The sequence below is a fragment of the Urocitellus parryii genome, chromosome 6, assembly GCF_045843805.1.
Source record: "Urocitellus parryii isolate mUroPar1 chromosome 6, mUroPar1.hap1, whole genome shotgun sequence".
NCBI lineage: Eukaryota > Metazoa > Chordata > Mammalia > Rodentia > Sciuridae > Urocitellus > Urocitellus parryii.
In genome coordinates this window covers 102,981,238-103,001,710 of record NC_135536.1, presented here as the reverse complement: position 1 = coordinate 103,001,710, position 20,473 = coordinate 102,981,238, and the positions used below count along the sequence as shown (strand labels likewise).

At 39.2% G+C, this 20,473-nt stretch overlaps 1 protein-coding gene across 1 annotated transcript in view; it reads right to left on the bottom strand.

Annotated features, from left to right (window-relative positions):
• The window catches only part of Myzap (myocardial zonula adherens protein), an 86,412-nt gene that overhangs the window by 20,093 nt on the left and 45,846 nt on the right, over positions 1–20,473 (bottom strand). The window contains exon 11 of the mRNA XM_026384872.2: positions 622–705. Coding sequence (XP_026240657.2) covers positions 622–705 — 84 coding nt within the window. The remainder of the gene's footprint in view (positions 1–621; positions 706–20,473) is intronic.

Genomic DNA, 20,473 nt, shown 5'->3' with positions numbered 1-20,473 from the left:
AGCAAATAGATTTTGGCTTCTCCTGATATTAATACCTCACCTCCCAAGGTTCTTCCAACCCCATAATTTCCTTCTCTGGAACCTATACAAAAATCCCCAAATGACTTTCAAAAAGTCAGAGAGTCAAGAATACTATGCATCTTAAAGTTTCAGGTGAATTAAGTCACCTCATGGTCACGCACTCGATATAACAGAAGAGCACTGGATTAGGAGTCTGTTTTTCAGCTGGCTCTGGCATTCTCTAAGCTGGGTGACCCTGGGCGACACCACTTATCTTCTCTATACTTCTGTGTTTTCATTTGTTCACACAGAAATAATAGTTCTTATTTTGCCTTTCTTAAAGTCACTGAGAAAATCATATGAGAAATGTAAGTGAAGGAAAAAAAAAAAGACAACCATAGCCAAAAAGCAAAAGTGAGCAGCAAGCTGGCATGAAGAGAGTGAGATGGTAAAGAAACAGGAGCTGTCAGAGCCTCATTTGCAGAGCTGGCAGTTAACCTTCAATCCATTTTATAAGGCCAGGAAATAGCCATATTTTTAAATTAAGTGTCAGTGGCAGGATCAGCAACATAAAATTTAATGGTAGGGAAGACACTGACTTAAAGAACCATAACTTCTTACCTCTCCTTCCAAGAAGGAAATCTTTTCTAAAAGCTGCAATATCAAGAGCTGTTTCTGTTGTACTTTTTTCTTTAATGATTCAATCTAGAAAGAAACAAATGAAAAACTGTCAATCAAAAGTATAGAACTGTATAAATTAACCTACCGGGAGAGTCAGATGGCTTTGATTGTCATTTGAACAGAACCAGCACATGGATTTCTTTGTGTTTTCTAGAACAGCACTGACCTGAGATGCTCTACACAGGAGGTCTGTGACCAGGGAAGCTTGGGCTTACAGTTGTGATTTCAGAGTCACATCTCATTAAGTTTGTTTAGTGCAACATCTCCATGTTGGTTCTGCTGGGTGATCCTTAATAATAGCCTAGAGACAATCCAGGGAACGTGCTTTGGGAAATGCAGATATAGCTCAACAAGAAATAATCATTCAGCTTGAATTTATGAAGCAACCCACATTTAAAATATTCAGTTTTGTTATTCCTGTTAGCACATTCATATCTGTTCAACCAAGTGTCAAAAAGTTTGATGTGTTAATGGAATTTCAAGGGTTGAGATTCTGAGGTCTGGAGTAAGCAGGACTAGCTTCCTAAAACAGACTTGCGCTGAGCTAATGCCCTTGTTTCTATACTATACTTTAACTTGGACTCCTCCCAGACAAACCAGAGGTTCCCTAAAAGCAAGAACTGGAGTACTTTATATCAGACTATGTCTTGAACAATAGCGAAAATGGTATGCTCATTAAATAGCACATTAACTTTCTAACCATCTTGCGTATTAAAGTTGAACATTCACAAAATCATATTTAAAATTTAAAATTCCTCTCAGTGCAAAATGTCATAATTCCTCCTGCCACAGTAGTGCATGCCTGGAATCCCAGCAGCTGGGGAGACTGAGGCAAAAAGATTATGAGTTTGAAGCCAGCCTTGGCAATTTATCAAGGCTATATGGAACTTAGCTTCACCCTGTCTTCAAATAAAATATAAAAAGGGCTGGGATTGGGCCCCCCTGGGTTCAATCCCTGGTACCCCTCCCCAAAAAGTTATAATTTATATGGAAGGGAATATAGCAAAATAGAAAAAGTACATATGCATTTACCCTTTGACCCAGCAATCCCATTTCTAGGAATAGATTTCAAAGATATAGTGGTTAAACAGAGAATGACTTAGATAGAGGATTTTTTTAAGAAAACATAAAGCAAAACTCCATGATGAGTGATTGGTTTAATAAACCATGTATCATAACAATAGATGTAACCTTCCAAAACATGAAGACCTCTAAAACACTGATATGATGTGCATAAAGCATGTATAGTATGCTAGCTTTGGTGTAAAACAGCTGGGGACAAACAAATGCATATATATTTGTAAAATAAATACTACAAAGATAAAGCCCTAATTATTTTTTATGTTTTTTTTTTTATTTTTGGTACCAGAGACTGAACCCAGGAGTGCTTAACCACTGAACCACATCCCCAGCCCTTTTTATTGTTTCTTTAAATTTTGAGATGGGTTCTTGCTAAGTTGCTTAGTGCCTTGCTACATTTCTGATGTTGGTTTTGAACTTGTGGTCCTCCTGCAATAGCCTCCCAAACCATTGGGATTATAGGCATGTGTCACCACACCCAGCTAGAACTCTAATTATTAAGAAATAATTTATCAATAGAGAGAGGGAAGAACTTATATAGAGAGAGACTGGATGAAAGACATTTTAGATAGTTTGTTACTTTTTGGATAACTTTGAGAGCATACTTTATAGATTCAAAAAATAAAATTTAACCAAAAAGAAAAAACTAACCCTAAAACATGATGACTAACTGAAATGAAGCAATTTTATCTGTAATATTAAATTGGTGAAAAGTATTCAAATGTTGTTAGCACAGGTAATTTGATATTTTAGAGGGAGAAATACATTTTAAGTATAAATACTGTTGCAAAGAAATAGCACCTTCACTAGGAAAATTTTGAGTAGCAACACTGGTATTGTTATTTTGAAACTATTTTATATATGTTGTAGTATAATCATGTTTGGGAACAGGATTTTTAGTATAATAAAAAGCAATACAAGCATGAAATTAAAGAAGCAAAAAATTTTATTTTGTTAAATTTGAAATAACAATATCATATAAACCCAGAATCTTTTGTTGTTTTTCATAAAAGATGCATTACTCCTCTGAGAAAACTTCAAAACAATAACAACATGACACTTTCAGATCATGGTCTCTATTTACTATTCTCCATTAAAATCAAACAAACAAAAAACCCATAAGATATGTTAGAGGAACGACCCATTCCAGGGACAAAAAATAAATTAGATGAATGTGAGATACTTTATTATACCTGAAAACAAGAACAGGACAAGTCCCTCAGTGGGCCAAGGAAAGAACAATTTGAGCATCAAAAAGAATAATGAAGCCAGGCAAGGTGGTGCATGCCTGTAATCCCAGCGGATCAGTATGCTGAGGCAGGAGGCTCATAAGTTCAAAGCCAGCTTCAGCAATTTAGTGAGGCCCTAGGCAACTAAGTAAGTTAGTTGTGAGGAAGGGGGATGTGGCTCAGTGGTTAAGTGCCCCTGGGTTCAATCCCCAGTACCAAAAAAAAAAAAGAATTATGAAATTGAATAAAACACATACATGGGAGATATATATTCATCATGTGTATATGTACATATACACATATATGTACACACACATGAATACTTCATAGGTCTTCAAAAAAAAAAAAAAAAAAAGCAATCACAGCTTCTTGGGCTCCACTGGAAGTGATAAAGGAGGCACCAACTCCTTACCTGAAAATGTGGCAGTATAAACAGAAAAAAAATCAAGCATTTCTCTTGCCTCTTTTATACAAACTACTTTTTGTTTATGAGGAAAACGTTTTCACTTTACTGAAGAATTTTACTTAATCAATATGGTAGGAATGACAGAATAAGAAAAATCACAATCTTGCAATCTCTGTGAAATACTTAATACAACCATCACCAGAGAATGAAACAGAGTGGATGAAAGCTGAGGAGGAACTGTATAGTTACGTTTTGGCCCATCACCACCTGAATCCATTATTAGCCTTCACATCACCCAAAGTAGGACAACTGGCCTGTCTAGGCCTCAAAAGTGACACAAAATGAAGTATATAGTACCAACCCCGAAGTATTCTTGACTTCTCACAAATAAAAGTTTCCAGAGCTAATAAGGAAACGAAAAGTCAAATATAGAATGTGGGAACTTTTATAGGACAACTGGCTCAGTTCCTGCAATAAGCAGCCAACAGGGTAAAATCAGAAGGTGGGATCAGACAGGGGCAGCATGCTCTAGGTTAACAGATCTTAGAAATGTAACAACTAAATGTGAAGATAATGGTGCTGATTGGGATAAAGCATCAGTAAAAATAAACTTTGCAAATTTTTATTACAGATTGGCGTTAAATGATACCACGAAATTACCACTAATTTTGTTAAGGACCACAATAGCCTTATGATTATATAAGGAAAAGTTCATATGTTTTAGAAATGCATGGTGAAGTATAAAGGAAACATATGCAGAATGTCTGGGGTTTACTTTTTATCTTTTTTTCCTTCAAATTTTTGTTTTAGTTATTGATGGACCTTTATTTAATTTATTTATTTATATGCAGTGCTGAGAATCAAACCCAGTGCCTCATACATGCTATGCAAGTGCTCTACCAGTGAGCTACAATGCTAGCCCTTGCTTTTAAAATACTACACAAGATGAAGAAAGAGGTGATTAGAGCAAATATGGCCAAATCATAGTATCTGTTGAATCTAGATAATGAGTCTAGTGGGCTTCATTGATTTTTTTCTCCGTTCTGAGTGCATTTGGCATTTTCATTATAATTCCACACAGTTTTAAAAAATATAATACTCTGAAAATAAAAAGCAAACTACACAAAATAGAATATAAGAAACACACTTAAGAAAAAAAAAGTTCAGGGCTGGGGTTGTAGCTCAGTGGTAGAGCACTTGCCTAGCACACGTGATATACTGGGTTTACGCGTGGCAACACATAAAAATAAATAAATAAAGAAAGAAAGAAAGAAAGAAAGAAAGAAAGAAAGAAAGGTAGGTATTGGGTCTACCTACAACTAAAAAAAATATTAAAAAAAAAATAAAAGAAAGTCTAGTGTTGATAATAATGAAAGAAATTACCAACTAAAAACTGTAACAAGTTACCCTTTAATACCTATTAAATTTGCTCAAAACTAGTGACTAAAGAGGCGGGTGTTGGCAGGGCTGGGAGGGACAGCCACTCTCATGTGTTGCAGGTGGCACTGTAAATTAGAATGACCCTTTAGGCAATTTAGCAATAAATATTAAGAGCCATAAAGCTGTTCAGACCCTTTGACCCACTAATCCCGCTCCTGGGAATTTATCCTGAGGATATAATTCAAATATAGGAAAAGAGCTGTATATATAGAGATGTTCTTGCTCCCATTATTTATAATAGAGAGAAAATGGAAATAACCTTAATGTCTAGCACTAAAGGAATGGGCAGTAAATTATGGAATATCAATTTGATGGAGTGTATTACACAGATGCTAAAAACAAATACACTGCAAAATGGAAGAGTGTTTACAAAAAGCCTCAAGGGACAGGAAAAAAAAGTTTACAATGGTGAAAGTAAAAACTGGAAGAGAAGTTAGATAAATGACGTAGTTTGGGGGTTGATGTAGGATTATGAACAACATCAAAAAAAATTAAATCTGTGTAAATTTTCTTCAATATTTATCAGAATAATTTTCAAAAGTAACCTTATCATGCTCCTTTTTCATTCTTTCCTACAGTATTAAGATTTTCTTTTTAAATTGCCTTTTGAAATCTAAATGACAGCCATAATAGGCACTGAAATTCACTAAAACTTTCTAAGAAGGTGAAGGGTGATATTTAACCCAACAACATAAAAAAATGGTTTCAAATATACTACTCTGCTGTCTCTGAAGGACTCAGAGAGGTATGTGAGTCAAGAAAAGCAGCAGATGTAGTTTAAAAACACAGGAGTGAGCAGTTTATAGGCACATCCCAAGAGGATCCTGTAGATTTTACTTTAAAAAATAGTCCTGCATACTTATGTATTCTGTGTCCTCAAATTCAAACCAACAGCATATTGAAACTATTAAAAAAAAAACTGTATCTGTACTGAACATGTACAGACTTTATTTTCTTATCCTTAATCCCTAAACAATACAGTATAACAATTAGTCAGACCGAACTGATATTTTATTAGGTATTATAAGTAATCTAGAGATGTTTTGAAGTCCATGGGAGGACATGTGCAGGTTATACACCAACAATGTGCCATTTTACACAAGGGACTTGAGCACCCTTGGATTTTGGTCTTCATGGGCATGTCCTAGAACCAGTGCCCCATAGTTACTGAGGGACAGCTGTAAAAAAATTAAATAAATAAAAGGCAAAGATATCATCAGGAAAGAGTGCTATCAGGAAAGATTCTGGGAGCTCTTCTGAGAAAACAGGGCCAATGCTACACTGATAAGTTACCTGGTTCTGGAAGAAGGAAAGGGCCATGAGAAGGATTGGGGTACAGAATCTTCTGAAAACAGAACTCCAGATTTTCAGCAAATAATGTTTCATGAAGCAACCGTGCTATTGTGCTAAGTGAGGGCTGTTCATGCACATTTGCTTCCATCTTTAAGCATTCCTTACAGCAGCACCTCTGTCCAGAATATTCTGTGACCAGGGGTGACTAGTTCAGATTAGAGGGGAAAAAAGGATGCTTGGGCTGGCCAAGCCCCACATGCCTAAAGAGGGGACCTACTTTGCATCCCCCCTTGGACTCCCCTGCAATCTGCCCTGGAGCACATCCCATACCTTATCCCAAGTGAGGCCCCATTCTCTAAAAGAGCACACTCACGTGCTCCTGGGTTTTATAGTGTGGTAGTAATATCTGACCTTAAAATCCTTGGTTCTTTCTTCAGAATCTCTAAATCACATGTTGGTATGGAAAATGGTACTATTTCTAACCATTTTTAAAAAATCTTAAAATACTGTCTCATAGCATTTTTGTACATGAGAAGCCTTCATAGTTAGCTACTACTACATGATTAACTGGTTTTTCTCCTTCACTAGACTTTCTAAAAGTAAATATCTTAAAATTTTTTAAATTCACTGATAAGAAATGAATAAATCAATGAACCCATCTGTCTATCCTCAAATAATCCAACTTCAGGGTCAAAATAGTCTGGAATCGACTCTGTTGAACCAAGATGGCCTTGCTAACCACATGTTTCCAAAGCACCCCCCAAATCAGAGACTACCCCAAAACCCAGGGTACCATGCTGTCAGTATGCGAAGGAAATCTATTCGTTATATCTGCTCCTACTCCTTGATCCATTTCAGTCTACAATTTGACCTTCAGGTTTACCGACTCCTCACAAAGCTGCATTTAGGGTTAGCTGTCACCAGGTGGTGGCAAAGGACCCAGGTCATCAGGCTCAAGTCGGTATTAAAACTGAGAAGTCAGAAGTATGTATCTCCAGACTTTGCCTAAACCATTTCTATGAGGACACCTATCTTGTTGCAATGACTAAACCTAAATATCAAAAACAATCCATTATTAGACTCCCTTAATAGAGCAAGGGGCAAATACGTCTTGATGGAATCTTTTAATGATGTTAACAAAATTTTCTTCTAATCTTCATCTCAATTATCATGTTTCTTTGTAACTCAAACTGAATATGACTGGCAACCTTATGCAATCAGGCTGGATGCTGAATCTCTAAGACTTCAGGCTGGTTTGATATTTGAAAAGAAAGGGGAAGGAAAAGTTCTAGCTTCTTAAAACTGATGTAGACTTTTCTCCTTTTAGCTTTAATTGAGTTATCTGCCTCTGGGGTTTGAGCTAAGTGGTCACCTTTAAGCATTGCCACCCACTTATGGGGAACTGATAAAACACCCAGGCCCTGGCCCCAGAGAAGCTGGATATCTCAGTCTCCTCCTTAAAGGCCCTCCTAAGCTCCTAATGTTCCAAATCCCTAGTGCAACACATGAGGCCCTTCTGCTGGGATCCCATTCTTGTCCCAGTATCATCTCATGCCCAACTCATCCCTCAATGAACCTACATGGAAGCTGCTGCACCCCCTCAGCACTTGGTTAACATACTACACCCCTGCCTGCAAGCCTCTGCACAAAGCTGGTGCCTCCATCAGGAATGCCCTGCCACCCTCCATCACTTCTCACGCGGATAATTCCTGTTGTCATGATCAACTCACTTGTCATCTCCCAGGCCAGCACATCCCAACTCCATGTCCCTCCTCTGGGATGCTTCAACCCTCTGAACAAACCCATTAGGACATGTCAATGTTATTGTTATCCTTTGTTTCCATCTCTGCCTTGCAAAGACCCAAACCCACAGAGAACAAATGAATGGTGAATCAATTATCTTATACAGAAGATCACTGCTCGGAGATGAAATCACCCTTATCAACCCACACTTTTTTATAAACTGCTTTGGAATCAGAGACTGCTAGAGTAAAAGAATTTCTCTCAATCCATTTCAAAAAACAGCTTCTGTTAGGAAAATGAAGCTCACGCTTAACCTATCAGAAACTGATAACTAACCTCAGACTAACAACTCTACCTATCAGAAGCCACCAATTAATCTGTAGCTAGGAACTTTGCCCATCAGAAACTGCAGACTAACTTCAATGAGGGGCTTTCTACTTTAACCAATCAAATGTTTTCCTCACACCCCTTGGTTGAAGCCCCAGTCACTTTCCATCTGGTGATGCCTGGTTAATGATCTGCTGATTTCTCACATAAACTCCTTAAAACTAAAACAAAACAAGACAAAACTGAGAGTCACATTTAATCCAACTGTTTAAGATCCTGTAAGGGAAAGAGAACTAGATTTTTTAAATCCAGACCATTTATGACATTATTATTTTCTTTGAAGTTTATTATGTGTTCACTTTAATTTTAGGAATAACCAGTTGAGGCCCACAGGCACATTTATTTATTCATTTCTGGGTTTGGGGGCTTTGTGCATATTATGTGCACCCACACCACAAAACTCCACCACACATTAATGAACAATGTGTCCCAACCTCTGTCACCAACACCCCTGCTTTGTTACTCCTTCCTGTGGACCCTCATTTACAAAGACTTCCTACTTTGAACTGCATTCATAAATAAATAATTAATTTTTCCATTGAAATATTTATTAATGATGTGTAACTACCAATTAATGTTACTAAACAAAATGAGATCATTTGGATTATGAATTCTAGGTCATAATTAAGCAAAATGATGCTTTATTTTGAGTTCCAATAGCCTTTTCTGGGGAAAGTTATATTGCTATGTTATTTGAAATTTTTAAAATTTCCCAAGGAAATAGTTCAAAATTCCCCATTATTATTTTCAAAACCCCTATAGATCCAGTAAACCAGTGATCTAACTAGGCAGAGATGGAACAGGACAGGCAAGAACTTTCTAGAGCTCAGCCAGGCTTCTACCAGATTCTCCCTTGGTTTCCTTTTGTCCTGACAGGGTCATGTTTTAACCCAACCTCTTGATCACTCTGGCAGACAGTTGTCTCCATTTCCCTCAACAAAACAGGAATCATGTTTGATCCCTATATATTGCATTGAAGAGAGAGAGAGAGGGAGGGAGAGAGAGAAAAAAATTGATATTTTACATTCTTTCTCTGAAAATGATTTTTTTTGCTATAGCATCCTTTAATTCTATTTTGAAAGTCTTTAATGCTGTAATTTCATAGCTATTGTATTCTTAAAGTACATTCTCCTTGATAAAAGCCATCACAAAATTCAAGAATAAAAATAATAAAGCTTAGACTCTTTTATTAAAAAAATAATACATAGAGAAATATGACAAGATCAGAATCTGCCCTGCCTTAATGCAGCATGAAAGAACAGTTTAATAAGGGGAAGGAAAATGGAACATTATCTCATTTGTGGGGAGGGAGTGAAGGGAATGAATTAAGGCCACAACAAAATTCAACTGAAGAATTGCTAAATGAAGCTCTGAGTGGGCAAAATGAAAAATCAATGAAGGAACGGAGGGGAAAAGGTACATTTTTCATCTTCATGATGCTTGATTGGGTTTGTGGAAATTCATTTTCAATTAATGTGCCTTGTGGCATTCAGCCAGGCTACATATGAACAAGGCACATATTTTAATCAATTTTTTTCTATTAAGTTTGAAGTAATATATAATAATAGAACTATGCTATTCAAAAGAATCCATTGAAACTGCCTTCTGAGGTAAAATAATCTAATTTGGTATGATTTCTATCTTTTATTAAAGATAACCTAACTTCTCTTTAAGGAGAGCAACTGATTCTCCAGGGTACCTAAAAATGACTTGGCTATAAAAATGTCAAGTAAGGGTGGATAAACTGGCTTCCCAATCCGAGTGCTTTCACTGAGAAGGCAGGAAGGATGTGCACTGGGTACCTGGCCTTTGCAGGGTTAGCCCTCGATGCTGAGAAACGAACACAGGTGGTTATCCCCACTCAACGAGGATCCAAGAGATTCACCATTTGTTCATCCCCTCAACAAGCACCTAGACGTTGGTGGGGCCAAGACCTCAACTCAAGAAAGTCTCTATCCATTGGGAGAGGCCCAGGCTCTTTTATTCACACCTTCCTGCTGGTCAGAGGTTTGTCTGCCCCTATCCTTCCTGGGGCAACAAACTAGCCCTGCATTGCTGCCCTAAAAGTGAGGAAAGGATGGGAAGAAGGTTGGTATGAGCTCTGTGACAGAAAACCTGCAAGGACCCTCATTCTTCAGGCTGTGACTTTAGAGAAGGCAGGTGGAATGGAGAAGTGGGGAAGCAGCTGATTTATCCCTGTGCTTTCTCTGATGAATGTAGTTTCAGAGACAAAACACCAGATGCTTCATAGCAATATCCAGGGAGAGAACTATTTCAGAATAATGTAATGAATATATACATATATTCACACCTGAGGCTAAAAAAAAAATGGTATTTTCAAAAATGTTCATGAATGAAGTTCAAGTACCCTTGGACATCAGCCCTCCCCAGCACTAGCCCAGCCTCCCTCCCAGCTGTCCTTCCTGCCCTTTCCCCTCCTATTTTCCCAGCACCCACTGCCAAAAACCTCAATCAGAGACTCAGATATGATCGGGAAATAGGGAGCCACTGAGGAATTATGAGCAAAGTAATAAAGACGATTTTTCTTGGCTTGGTGTTGACCACCTACCACAACTACTCTCAACCTACATTTCCAGCCTCTTCATTTAGCAATCTCTCCTCTAATCCAGTCAAACTAGATCAGTGTTCCCTGGACGCACCCTATGCTTTCTGGCCTCCATGTTTTTGTTTTTATTTATTCTATATCTTGTCTGGTATAACCCTACCCACTCATTCAATTCCTGCCTCGAAAAATTCAAGCTATCCTGCAAGACCCAGTCCAACACCACCTCCTCCCTGAAGTCTCTCCGCCCGCACCAAATTTAGTACTGATTCATAGGCACTGTGCTATTAGCACTTGGCATGCATGCTCTCAGTGGCCTTTACAGCCACCTTATAATCATCCGTGGAGGAAGGCCTATGATGATTATTCTTATTTTATTGATTAGGAATCAGAATCTTGGAAAGGATAAGTCATTTGTTCAAGATACAAAGCCAGATCAGGAGCAGAGGCAGGATGCAAAGCCAGATTTTATTTACTCAGGGCCTTCAAACTTAACCACTATGCGGTCCTGCTTCTGTGTTCCCAGTACACAAAGCTCACAACTGGGCTTATTCTGTCTCAGACCTGAGGAGTTGAAATGTCAGCCAGAAAGCCCTCTGAGAGCAGGAACTCACGTCCATTTCTGGACTCCGTTCACAAAAGGTACTTCTTCCGTGTTTACTGACTGTCCCACCAGAGGAGAGCTCCCTGTGTGCTATTCCTGGCTCTGCCTCAATCCCCATTCCCACTAAGCAAAGGCCTGGGTTGTCCTTTAGACTTCAGCAGAGGGGCAGGAGGACAGAAGTATTCAAAGACAGTGGCACAGGGCAAAGAAGTACAATTTTACAAAGGTGACATTTAAAAAAATGGTTTTGAGAAATCAGCTTTCATGAGCGAAAAAAAAAGATGCCTTAGTCATACCATATGCAAAAAAATAAATCCCACATGAATTATTCTTTATCAAATAAATATTTATTGAACACCTACTACAGGGCAGTGACCATGCCAAGTATCAGGGATACAGCCATGAGCACAACAGACAAAAGTCCCTGCCTGCATAGAGCTTACATTCTAGCAATGAGACAACAACAAAATAAATAAGTAAAACTGACAGGAGAAGTACAAAGTGCATTAGCAGGCAGTAAGTGCTACATGAAAAAAATGGAGTAGGGAACGGATGGAAGGGATGGGCACATGAGGCATAATTAAAGACCTAAAGAAGAAAAACAAAACTTCAAAACAGTTACAGAAAATATCTTTACAACAAACAAGATGTACAGCATAGCACAAAAGGACTGATAACTTTACCAAGATTTAAAAGTCGTACAATATGAGACACCACATACTAGGTCACCCAAATGTCTTTGATAAGTGATTAATATTAATAATATGGAGAGTTTATACAAACCGGCAGGAGAAAAGATAAAAACCTAATATAAACATGAACAGAGGATGTATTATCACCCATATACATGAAGGAGGACACCTGAATGGTCAAGGAGCTTATGAAAAGTCGCTCAGTCAAGAGATCTGGAATGGGTAGAAGTCAGGCTGACGCAAATTAAAATTAAAACAATGAGATGCTATTTCATAACTGGATAAAATTATAGTTCACACAGTGCCAGGTGGTGATGAGCATTTGGAGAATTCTGCCCTCTCATATATGATGTAATGTAGGAATGCTTTGGAAAGCACATGAGCAGTATCCAGTAAAGCTAAGCTGCATCAACCCCACGCCCTGGCCATTCCTCCTGCAAGGGTATTTCCCAGTTAGAGAAGATGGAGGCAAGTTTGATGCAGTTTGTTGAATAATAAACCTGGGAAACTAATAAATGTCTATCAACAGGTGAGACAAATTATAATACATTCAGATAAAAATATATTAGGCAGCCAATGAAATAAATAATTTAAATGTATATGTAATAACATCAAAAACAAAACAAGAAAAAAAGAGTAATTTGCAGCTGGGCACCATGCACACACCTGTAATCTCAGCAACTCAGGTGGCTAAGGCAGGAGGATCACAACTTCAAGGCAAACCTCAACAACTTAGTGAGAACTTGTCTCAAAATTTTTAAAAGGGCTGAAGATGTAGCTCAATGGTAGAGCACCCCAGGGTTCAATCCTCAGTACCACACACACACACACACACACATACAGAGTAAGTTGCAAAATGTGTATAATATGATTTATTTTCTACAGTATAGATTAAAATCTATGCAAAAATTTTCAACACAAAATAAGCCATATACTAATAATAAACACATATCTCTGTACTAAAAGTATGGATTCATGGCCTGGATAGAATTGGATGGAATAATAAAAAAAAGAAGAACCTGTTCTTTATCTGCAATGTTTCCTTTTATTTTAAAAAAATAGAAACAAAAACATGTCAAAATGTCAGCATTTTTTAATTCTAGAAAATGGTATGTGGAGTATTGTTATCTCTAATTTTCTTTAGCTTGATTTTTTTTCCCCCAATCAAAGAACTGAGAAGAAGCTAGCTTTGGAGTCGAAGACCTTGGAGTGGAACCAGCACCACCATTATTTGTTGAGAGACTTCTGGATACTTATTTTCTAAGACTGTAAGCCTCAGTTTCCTGGATTTACAAAATAGAGTAATGGATACCACTCAGAGGGGGTGAATGTGGGAATGTGAGGTCTGTATACACAGCCTTGAAAAAAGAGACATGCTCAACAGCTGGTAGAGACCCGGAACATGATCTACTCAGCCTCATGAACTTCCTAGGGACAGAAACTGGTCAGCCAGGTCTCTGAGAATAGTTCAAAGCAAATGAGAAACAAGTTCAATAAAGAGAACATGGATTCAGTGACATTTACAAAGAAAAGACCTTCTCCCTAGGGAAGACACTGGTGCCATGAAAACATTAATCAAGCTCTATCATCAAGTGCACTGTGATAGTTCTTGCAAGAATACGTAGAGAACAAAGGTTCACACAATTATGCTCTTTCTAATAGTTTTGCATTTTGGATAAAGTGTTAAGGTTTTTAAAACAAGGATGTAACTAATACCATATTTAACATTAGACTTCAAAACTCTAACATTTTCATATACTATAAATAAATTCTGCCTCAAACTATCAAGGAGCACCTCCTTTGGGTGGGAGCATCCAGACAGGAGAGGAGATGCAGTTAAGGACAGGGCGAGGGAGGCTGGGGATGGGGTGCGTTTGAACACACAACTCGGGTTTTGCTAGGCAGTAATTCAAATTCCTACCACATCCCCAGGCAAGAAAGAGGTGAACTGGGGGACACCAGAAAAGGCAGAGAAGAGCAGCTGAATACCGGTTGTGTGAGGAAGGAACGCAGATTTGAGAAGATCATGAATTAGCCCAGGACCACGGCCAGGATGAGAGGAAGGTATAATGAGGCTCTAGGCCATAATATTTAGGAGGTACTCTCAGGTCAATAGAGATGCTTGAACCTCTACTATCTGCTCCACAAAACAAGGCCTGTCTGGCCTCCAGGTACTGTCCATATCCAAAAGAGAGAAGAAACAGGGGAGCCCACCTCCTGGGGGACTCAGCTGGTGCTCCACCATCTCTGAAGGTCATTGCACTCCCTTCATTCCGATTATCACACCTTTTGAAAGTGGGTAATGAATCTATTCCACTGGAACAAATGCCAGAGACTTTTCCACCAGAGACTTAGAAAAACATGGGATGAGTAGAGGAATTCCTGAAAACAGTGTAAGTCGCCGCCATAGTGTAGCGTCCTGGTGAGCTGTTCTTCAAGCTTACTCCAGGTCCTGCGGAACTCTGGATGCTCAGGAGGGTGTGTGGGATCCATGTTTAAATGGTGCACCAGGCACAGGGTAAATTGGTTGCAGCCACTTAGTAGCAGTTAATTTTAGAAGTGGCTGAAGCAAGTAGGGAATGACTGGAAAAGGACCAGATAGAAATATCAAAATGAAAGACTAAGGGCAAATGCGGACAAGAAAACATCTGCATACCTGGCTTTTCCACAAAGATGTGAGGCGAGAGAACTATCCAGTGTCAGAGGCATGGTGGGCCTCCCCATGAACTACCTCCATTAGCCCAGTCCACTGGTTTACAGAAGCTAATACCCCCTTCACAAGACTGCTGCTGCTACGACCAACTAGTTCCCAGCAACAACATTAAGTTTTGATGAAAAACCAGCACTTGTGGATGTCCAGAAAGACCCCTATAAAAATAAAGTATACGTGAGCTATATTTCACTTCAGTATATTTTAGCCAAATAGTTTCATCAGACATACTTCTCTTTCCACGAGGTTTGTTGAACTGTCCAATCCGGCAAAATGCCCAGGTTGGATAAACTTTTCTTAAACAAACAAGGAGAGAGAGCCTACTAGTGTTGATACTCATTCGGAAAGGACACCTGAGGGCCACTTCCCAAATGCAATCACACTACAGGGACATGGCACTGCTTGTCTTTTGTGAGGTGTGATCCAGTGGGGCACACTTCCTTCTCAGGGCACTGAAGTTCTTCAAGTTCTCTTCCCATCACTATATCTGGTGTCCACAGCAGCTTTTCCATAAGAAAGGATTCATGTTCCAAGATCCTAGGTCAATCTACACTTCCTGAATTATGGTGAGTAGTCTTTTTCATTGTGGTTCTTTCCTGATGTCTGAGAACCTAAATGTCTAAAAAGTGCTCTGTGGATCTCAGATTTCTCTGGACTCTGCAGTTTTATGATGTACAAGTTGAGGTCACAGTATGTGGGTGTTTTCACAAATGAGAGCCCCACAGGATCCGATTTTCTTTTGAATAGAATGTCCTTCCTCTTTTGTTCCTTGGCTCATCACAGTAAATACCACCTCTTCCTGCAGAGGGCGTACAAGTGTTCTTCTAATCAGGAGCAGCAGAGGGAATCGCTTCCACACAGAGCAGAATACCACTGTATCATCTTCCAAAGAGCCGTAGACTAAATCTGGAGAAGAGCTCGTGCGACATGATCTGGAGACAGTTGAATTGAGCGGATTAGGGATGAGGGTTTAGTGCTACAGCTCCTTCCCCTACCCCAACCTGGCTGATTATCAGAGACGGGAAACAGAATCCTCTAAACAGGACATTTGGCCAAAGTGTATTTCTGTGTGGCACACTCCAGTGCACCACAACAACTTTGAAATGAACCGTGACAGCAAATGGTTGAGCCAATTAAAATGGAAGTTTCTTGGGAAGAATTTAAATTTTAAAAATTGCATTGCATGTAAATATTCTACTCAATAGTCCGATGGCTAAGCTAAAGATCAGCACAGAGCCCAGAAGGAAAGAGAGTAGAGTACCAAAAGATCTGATTTGGCCCACATGGCCTCCAAAAGGAAAAAAACAGCAGCCCTGAGTATTGGCCAGTACTTTAATCAGCTACACTTGCTTTCAGTCACTTCCCTTTACTGTAGGTGTACACAGCAGGAAGACATTCACCAGCAGTAATAGTAATAGCAGCAGCTAGTATTTATTGGGCATTCCCTGTGTTCCAATTAACACAATGCTTTATTAGACATCATCTCATTTAACTCTTACCCAAAAACCTCTCAGCTAGATAATGATATTAAACTCATTTTATAGACAATGAAATGAATAACTTTTCAGGTTACTTTTTATTATCATCCCTAACAATTTTCAATCTCCGCCCACAAGAGGTACTTGTGACTCATGGACTGGGGAGATAAGTTTGGGGGCTCCACACAGAACAGACAGGGGAAGCCCTGTTTGGCCAACTGGCCAAAGAACCAGAAACTCAAAGTCGCTACTCTCTGAAGAGCCACACGTCGTCTGTCCCCCTTCCCCACCCCCATTCAGTTTGTTTCCCCAAGGAACTGTCATCACATTATGATGAGGGCATCATCACTCTGAAAAGGGTCTAAGAGATGGTGAGCAAATATTTTGAAAAACATTGGATAGGAATTGAGAAACCATTTTGCTGTGTCTTCCACTTCAGAAATGGTCATTGTTAATATAATTTCACCAAGGCATTCTGTTTGTTTTGTTTGTTTGGCGGTACTAGGATTGAACCTGGCTCACTCTACCACTGAGTCACATCCCCAGTCCTTTTTACTTTTTATTTTGAGACCAGCGTCTTGATAAGTTGCTCAGGCTGCCTCAAACTTGCAATCCTCCTGCCTTAACCTCCTAAATCCCTGGCATTACAGGTGTGCATCAAGTCTAGCTTGTTTGTCTCTTTTCTAAAGAGGTACAGTACAGCCAAGTGTAAGGTCCTCTGATAAATAGAAGAAGATTGTTTAAACCAGGAGGAGAGCAGATACACCCAGATGTGCACAGTGGGAAAAGGATCCAGGAGAACCACTCAGTCTCTGTGTTAAGTGTTAGGTTCCCAGCCTCCAAAGATATGATGTAGACTGGATTCTGTAAACTTCAGTCTCTATTCTCTGTTTAACAAGGACATCTCAGTCCCTTTTGTAATATCATCCCTCCAGGATTGATCTGGATGACTATAGAAAGATGTTATGATCTACATACCCTCAGGCCAATACAGCATTAAGAACAAGTTTTTATAGAATCCTCCCAGGACCCAGGATTTAGGGGTTGGCAAGGAACAAAGCTTGCCTGACAGGACCTGGATAGTTTCAGACTTGGACCAGCTTTCTCACTTTAGTGCTCCAATCCCTGGTGACTAGTCCCCTGGGCTTTCTTCCATGGAGACCTTCTTACTCCAAGTTCACCAGCAGCTTTCCCCCTCAGGTCTAGGAGCTTCCCAGGGAGGCTGGCTGAATTCATGAAAAACATGAAACCCAACAGGGGGAGTCAGGCCACTGCTATGAAAATCTGGGGCATGGGTCTCAACCTTGGCTGCAGTCTGGAATCACTTGTGGAGTAAAAAAGCAGCCTAAAAGGCCCACAGTACCCAGTCTGCACAGGTGGGGCTTTTGTTGATGTCATTGTTGTTTTGCATACTATTTTTGTCAGACCCAGAATCAGCTAAGAGAGCTAGTGATGGGAAGAAGAAGCTTGACCTCCATGACAAATGACATAATCCTGTAGAAAGACCTAGACTAGTGCAGGTACTTACCCTACACTTTGCAGAAGACACTGTTCTTTTTGCTTTTTTTTTTTTCTTCAATGAATTTACCCCTTCAAATATGTACTCAACTCTAGATAGGGCAAAGGGAGGGAAGGTGAATGGAGGGGGAATGGAGATAGGAAAGATGGTGGAATGAGATGGACATCATTACCCTAAGTACATGTATGAAGACACAAATGGTGTGCCTCTAGTTTGTGTTCAACCAGAGATATGAAAAATTGTGCTCTATATTTGTAATATAAATTTTAATGCATTCTGCTGTTATATGTAACAAATTAAAATTAAAAAAAATACGTACTCATCCTACATTGCAAAAGGTCCCCTCCCCACCCTAAACCCTTCTTATATAGTACAAGTCCTTACTGTCCCACACAATGGAAATTATGACATTACTGAGCTAAGGACTATAAAATGTGGGCCAGTCACTTTTTATTTAGATTACTATCATTACCACTATTATTATGAGATGATATCCTACAGGGGTGGAAAAGATAGATTGCTTAATATTTAAGGTTCCCAAGAGCCTCAGTAGTAGTACCTGGACATTTTGGGCTGAAAAAAGAAGCCAATCAAATTAATAAGTTTCTTCATAGACATTACGACCAAAATGACACTAGAGGTAGATGGAAACTGGATTCCCATCCTTGCTAAAGGTGGAGCTGTGGTGCATACGAGCTTTCAGATTCAGCATGAAGGAAAGAAAACTGTCCCTAATATCTGCTTGAAGGCTGGCTCTATCCTAGGCCAAATTGGCCTCTTTCCTCTCTCTTTCTCTTTCAGTAGCAGGTGTTTACAGATAAAAATTCACTTCTCTTCTAAAGCCAGAATTCAAGAATTCACACTGACCAATTCAGTCATCTAGATTTTTCAAAACTTGGCCCAAGTGATCTGGAGGGATTTAGTTATGATTTAGCTGATTTCACTCATTATGCAAAGTGATAATGCTGAGATCATAAGAAGGGGCACATCATAGTAAACAACAAAAAATTCTTTATATAAAGGTACTGGATTTCCTCCACACAGCCTTTCAGATGACAGAACACAGAATTCTGTTGGAACACTGAAGAGCTCCTCACTCGACTTCTTACTTCATGAGGAAGACACCCTTGGTGAAGGGCTACATACCTTCCCAATATCAGAAACATTTTCTATATTTTGAATGAAGCACTGAAATTTTTTTTCTTGCAAGTGCCACCCAGTGGTTCTGGCCTGGCTCTGCCTCATAATACAGAAAAAAATATACTTCTTCTTCTATAAGAGCTTCTTTCTAAAAGCACAACTCTCACAGTGCTCCTTGGTTATGTCCTCCCCAACTTCTCCAACCAATGCCCCCATTATCAGAACCCTCAACTCCTTCCAACCTGGTCCTGCTCTTCTGAAAGTGCTCATTTGTCAATGCCGCTTTTCCATGTTTCTAACTTTAAGAAAAAAATATGTATTTCCATAAATGTATACACAGCTGAGATTTTTCAACAATTCTTTGGTTGTAGAAGTTAAATGGTATACTAGAAAAATACAATCATTTTTACTATTTGATTTAGGTAATTTAAATTCAGGGGGAAAAAAAGCATTCTTTTTGTATGTCTCCATTCACTGTTAAAACCCAGACAGCCCCTAGGTGGCGCCAACTCTAAAGGCGCCATCCTTATGAGTGGGCTTTCTGAATGCAGAGAGAACACAGCATGGACATTGATATGTACATGCTCCCCTATACACACACACACACACACACACACACACAGTTGGCTTTTTGTCTCCTCACCTGTGGATTTAACCAACCTCAGATTGAGTATATTTAAAAAAATAAAAATTGCATCTGTACTGAACATGTACAGATTTTTTTCTTGTCATTAGTCCCTAAACAACACTGCATAAACTATTTACATAGCCTTGACACTGCATTAGGTATTATAAGTAATCTGGAGATCATCTGAAGTACATGGAAGGATCACATAAATTGTATGCAAGGGATCTGAGTATTCAAGGATTTTGGTATCTTTGGGGAGTCCTAGAGCCAAAAGTCTCAGATAATGAGACATAATCATGTATATGCACATGCATGTTCCCCCACTTCATTCAAACTGGTACGTTCGTTCTAATCTGGCAGGTTACAAGGCAGAGAAGTCTATACTTCCTTTCAAGTGTCTTTATAACAAAGTCTATCTAATTTTGCCACCACTCTAAAACCCTTACAGATAAGGATTTAACTGCATCAAAAGCCAATCAGTGTGAAGTTTTGTTTTATTGTTTCCCAACATGTCACATGAGAATAGCATAGTCTCCTGCAGTGAGGAGGAAGAAATGCAGCTCCCACAGGTAAGGAGTCCCATGGGAGACAACAAGAGATCACCTTTGCCCCAGACTTCCAGTGTGTGGAATTCAAATGCAGAAAAAGTATGCCCTGAAAGCCAAGGTTCACTGAGATGGAACTGTAACAAGTGATGCTTCCCCTTTGGAAATACCTCTGAGATCCACCTGGTGCTGATGGCAGGCCAGAACCACCCCTGTGGCCACTACCTGGGGTGGAAATCAGACAAAGGTATGGCCTAGCTTCTCTTTAACTGATTCCACTTCTCCCCAGAGACTTTTGTGCAAGCTCATAAAAGACATGATTCACACGGTATGGT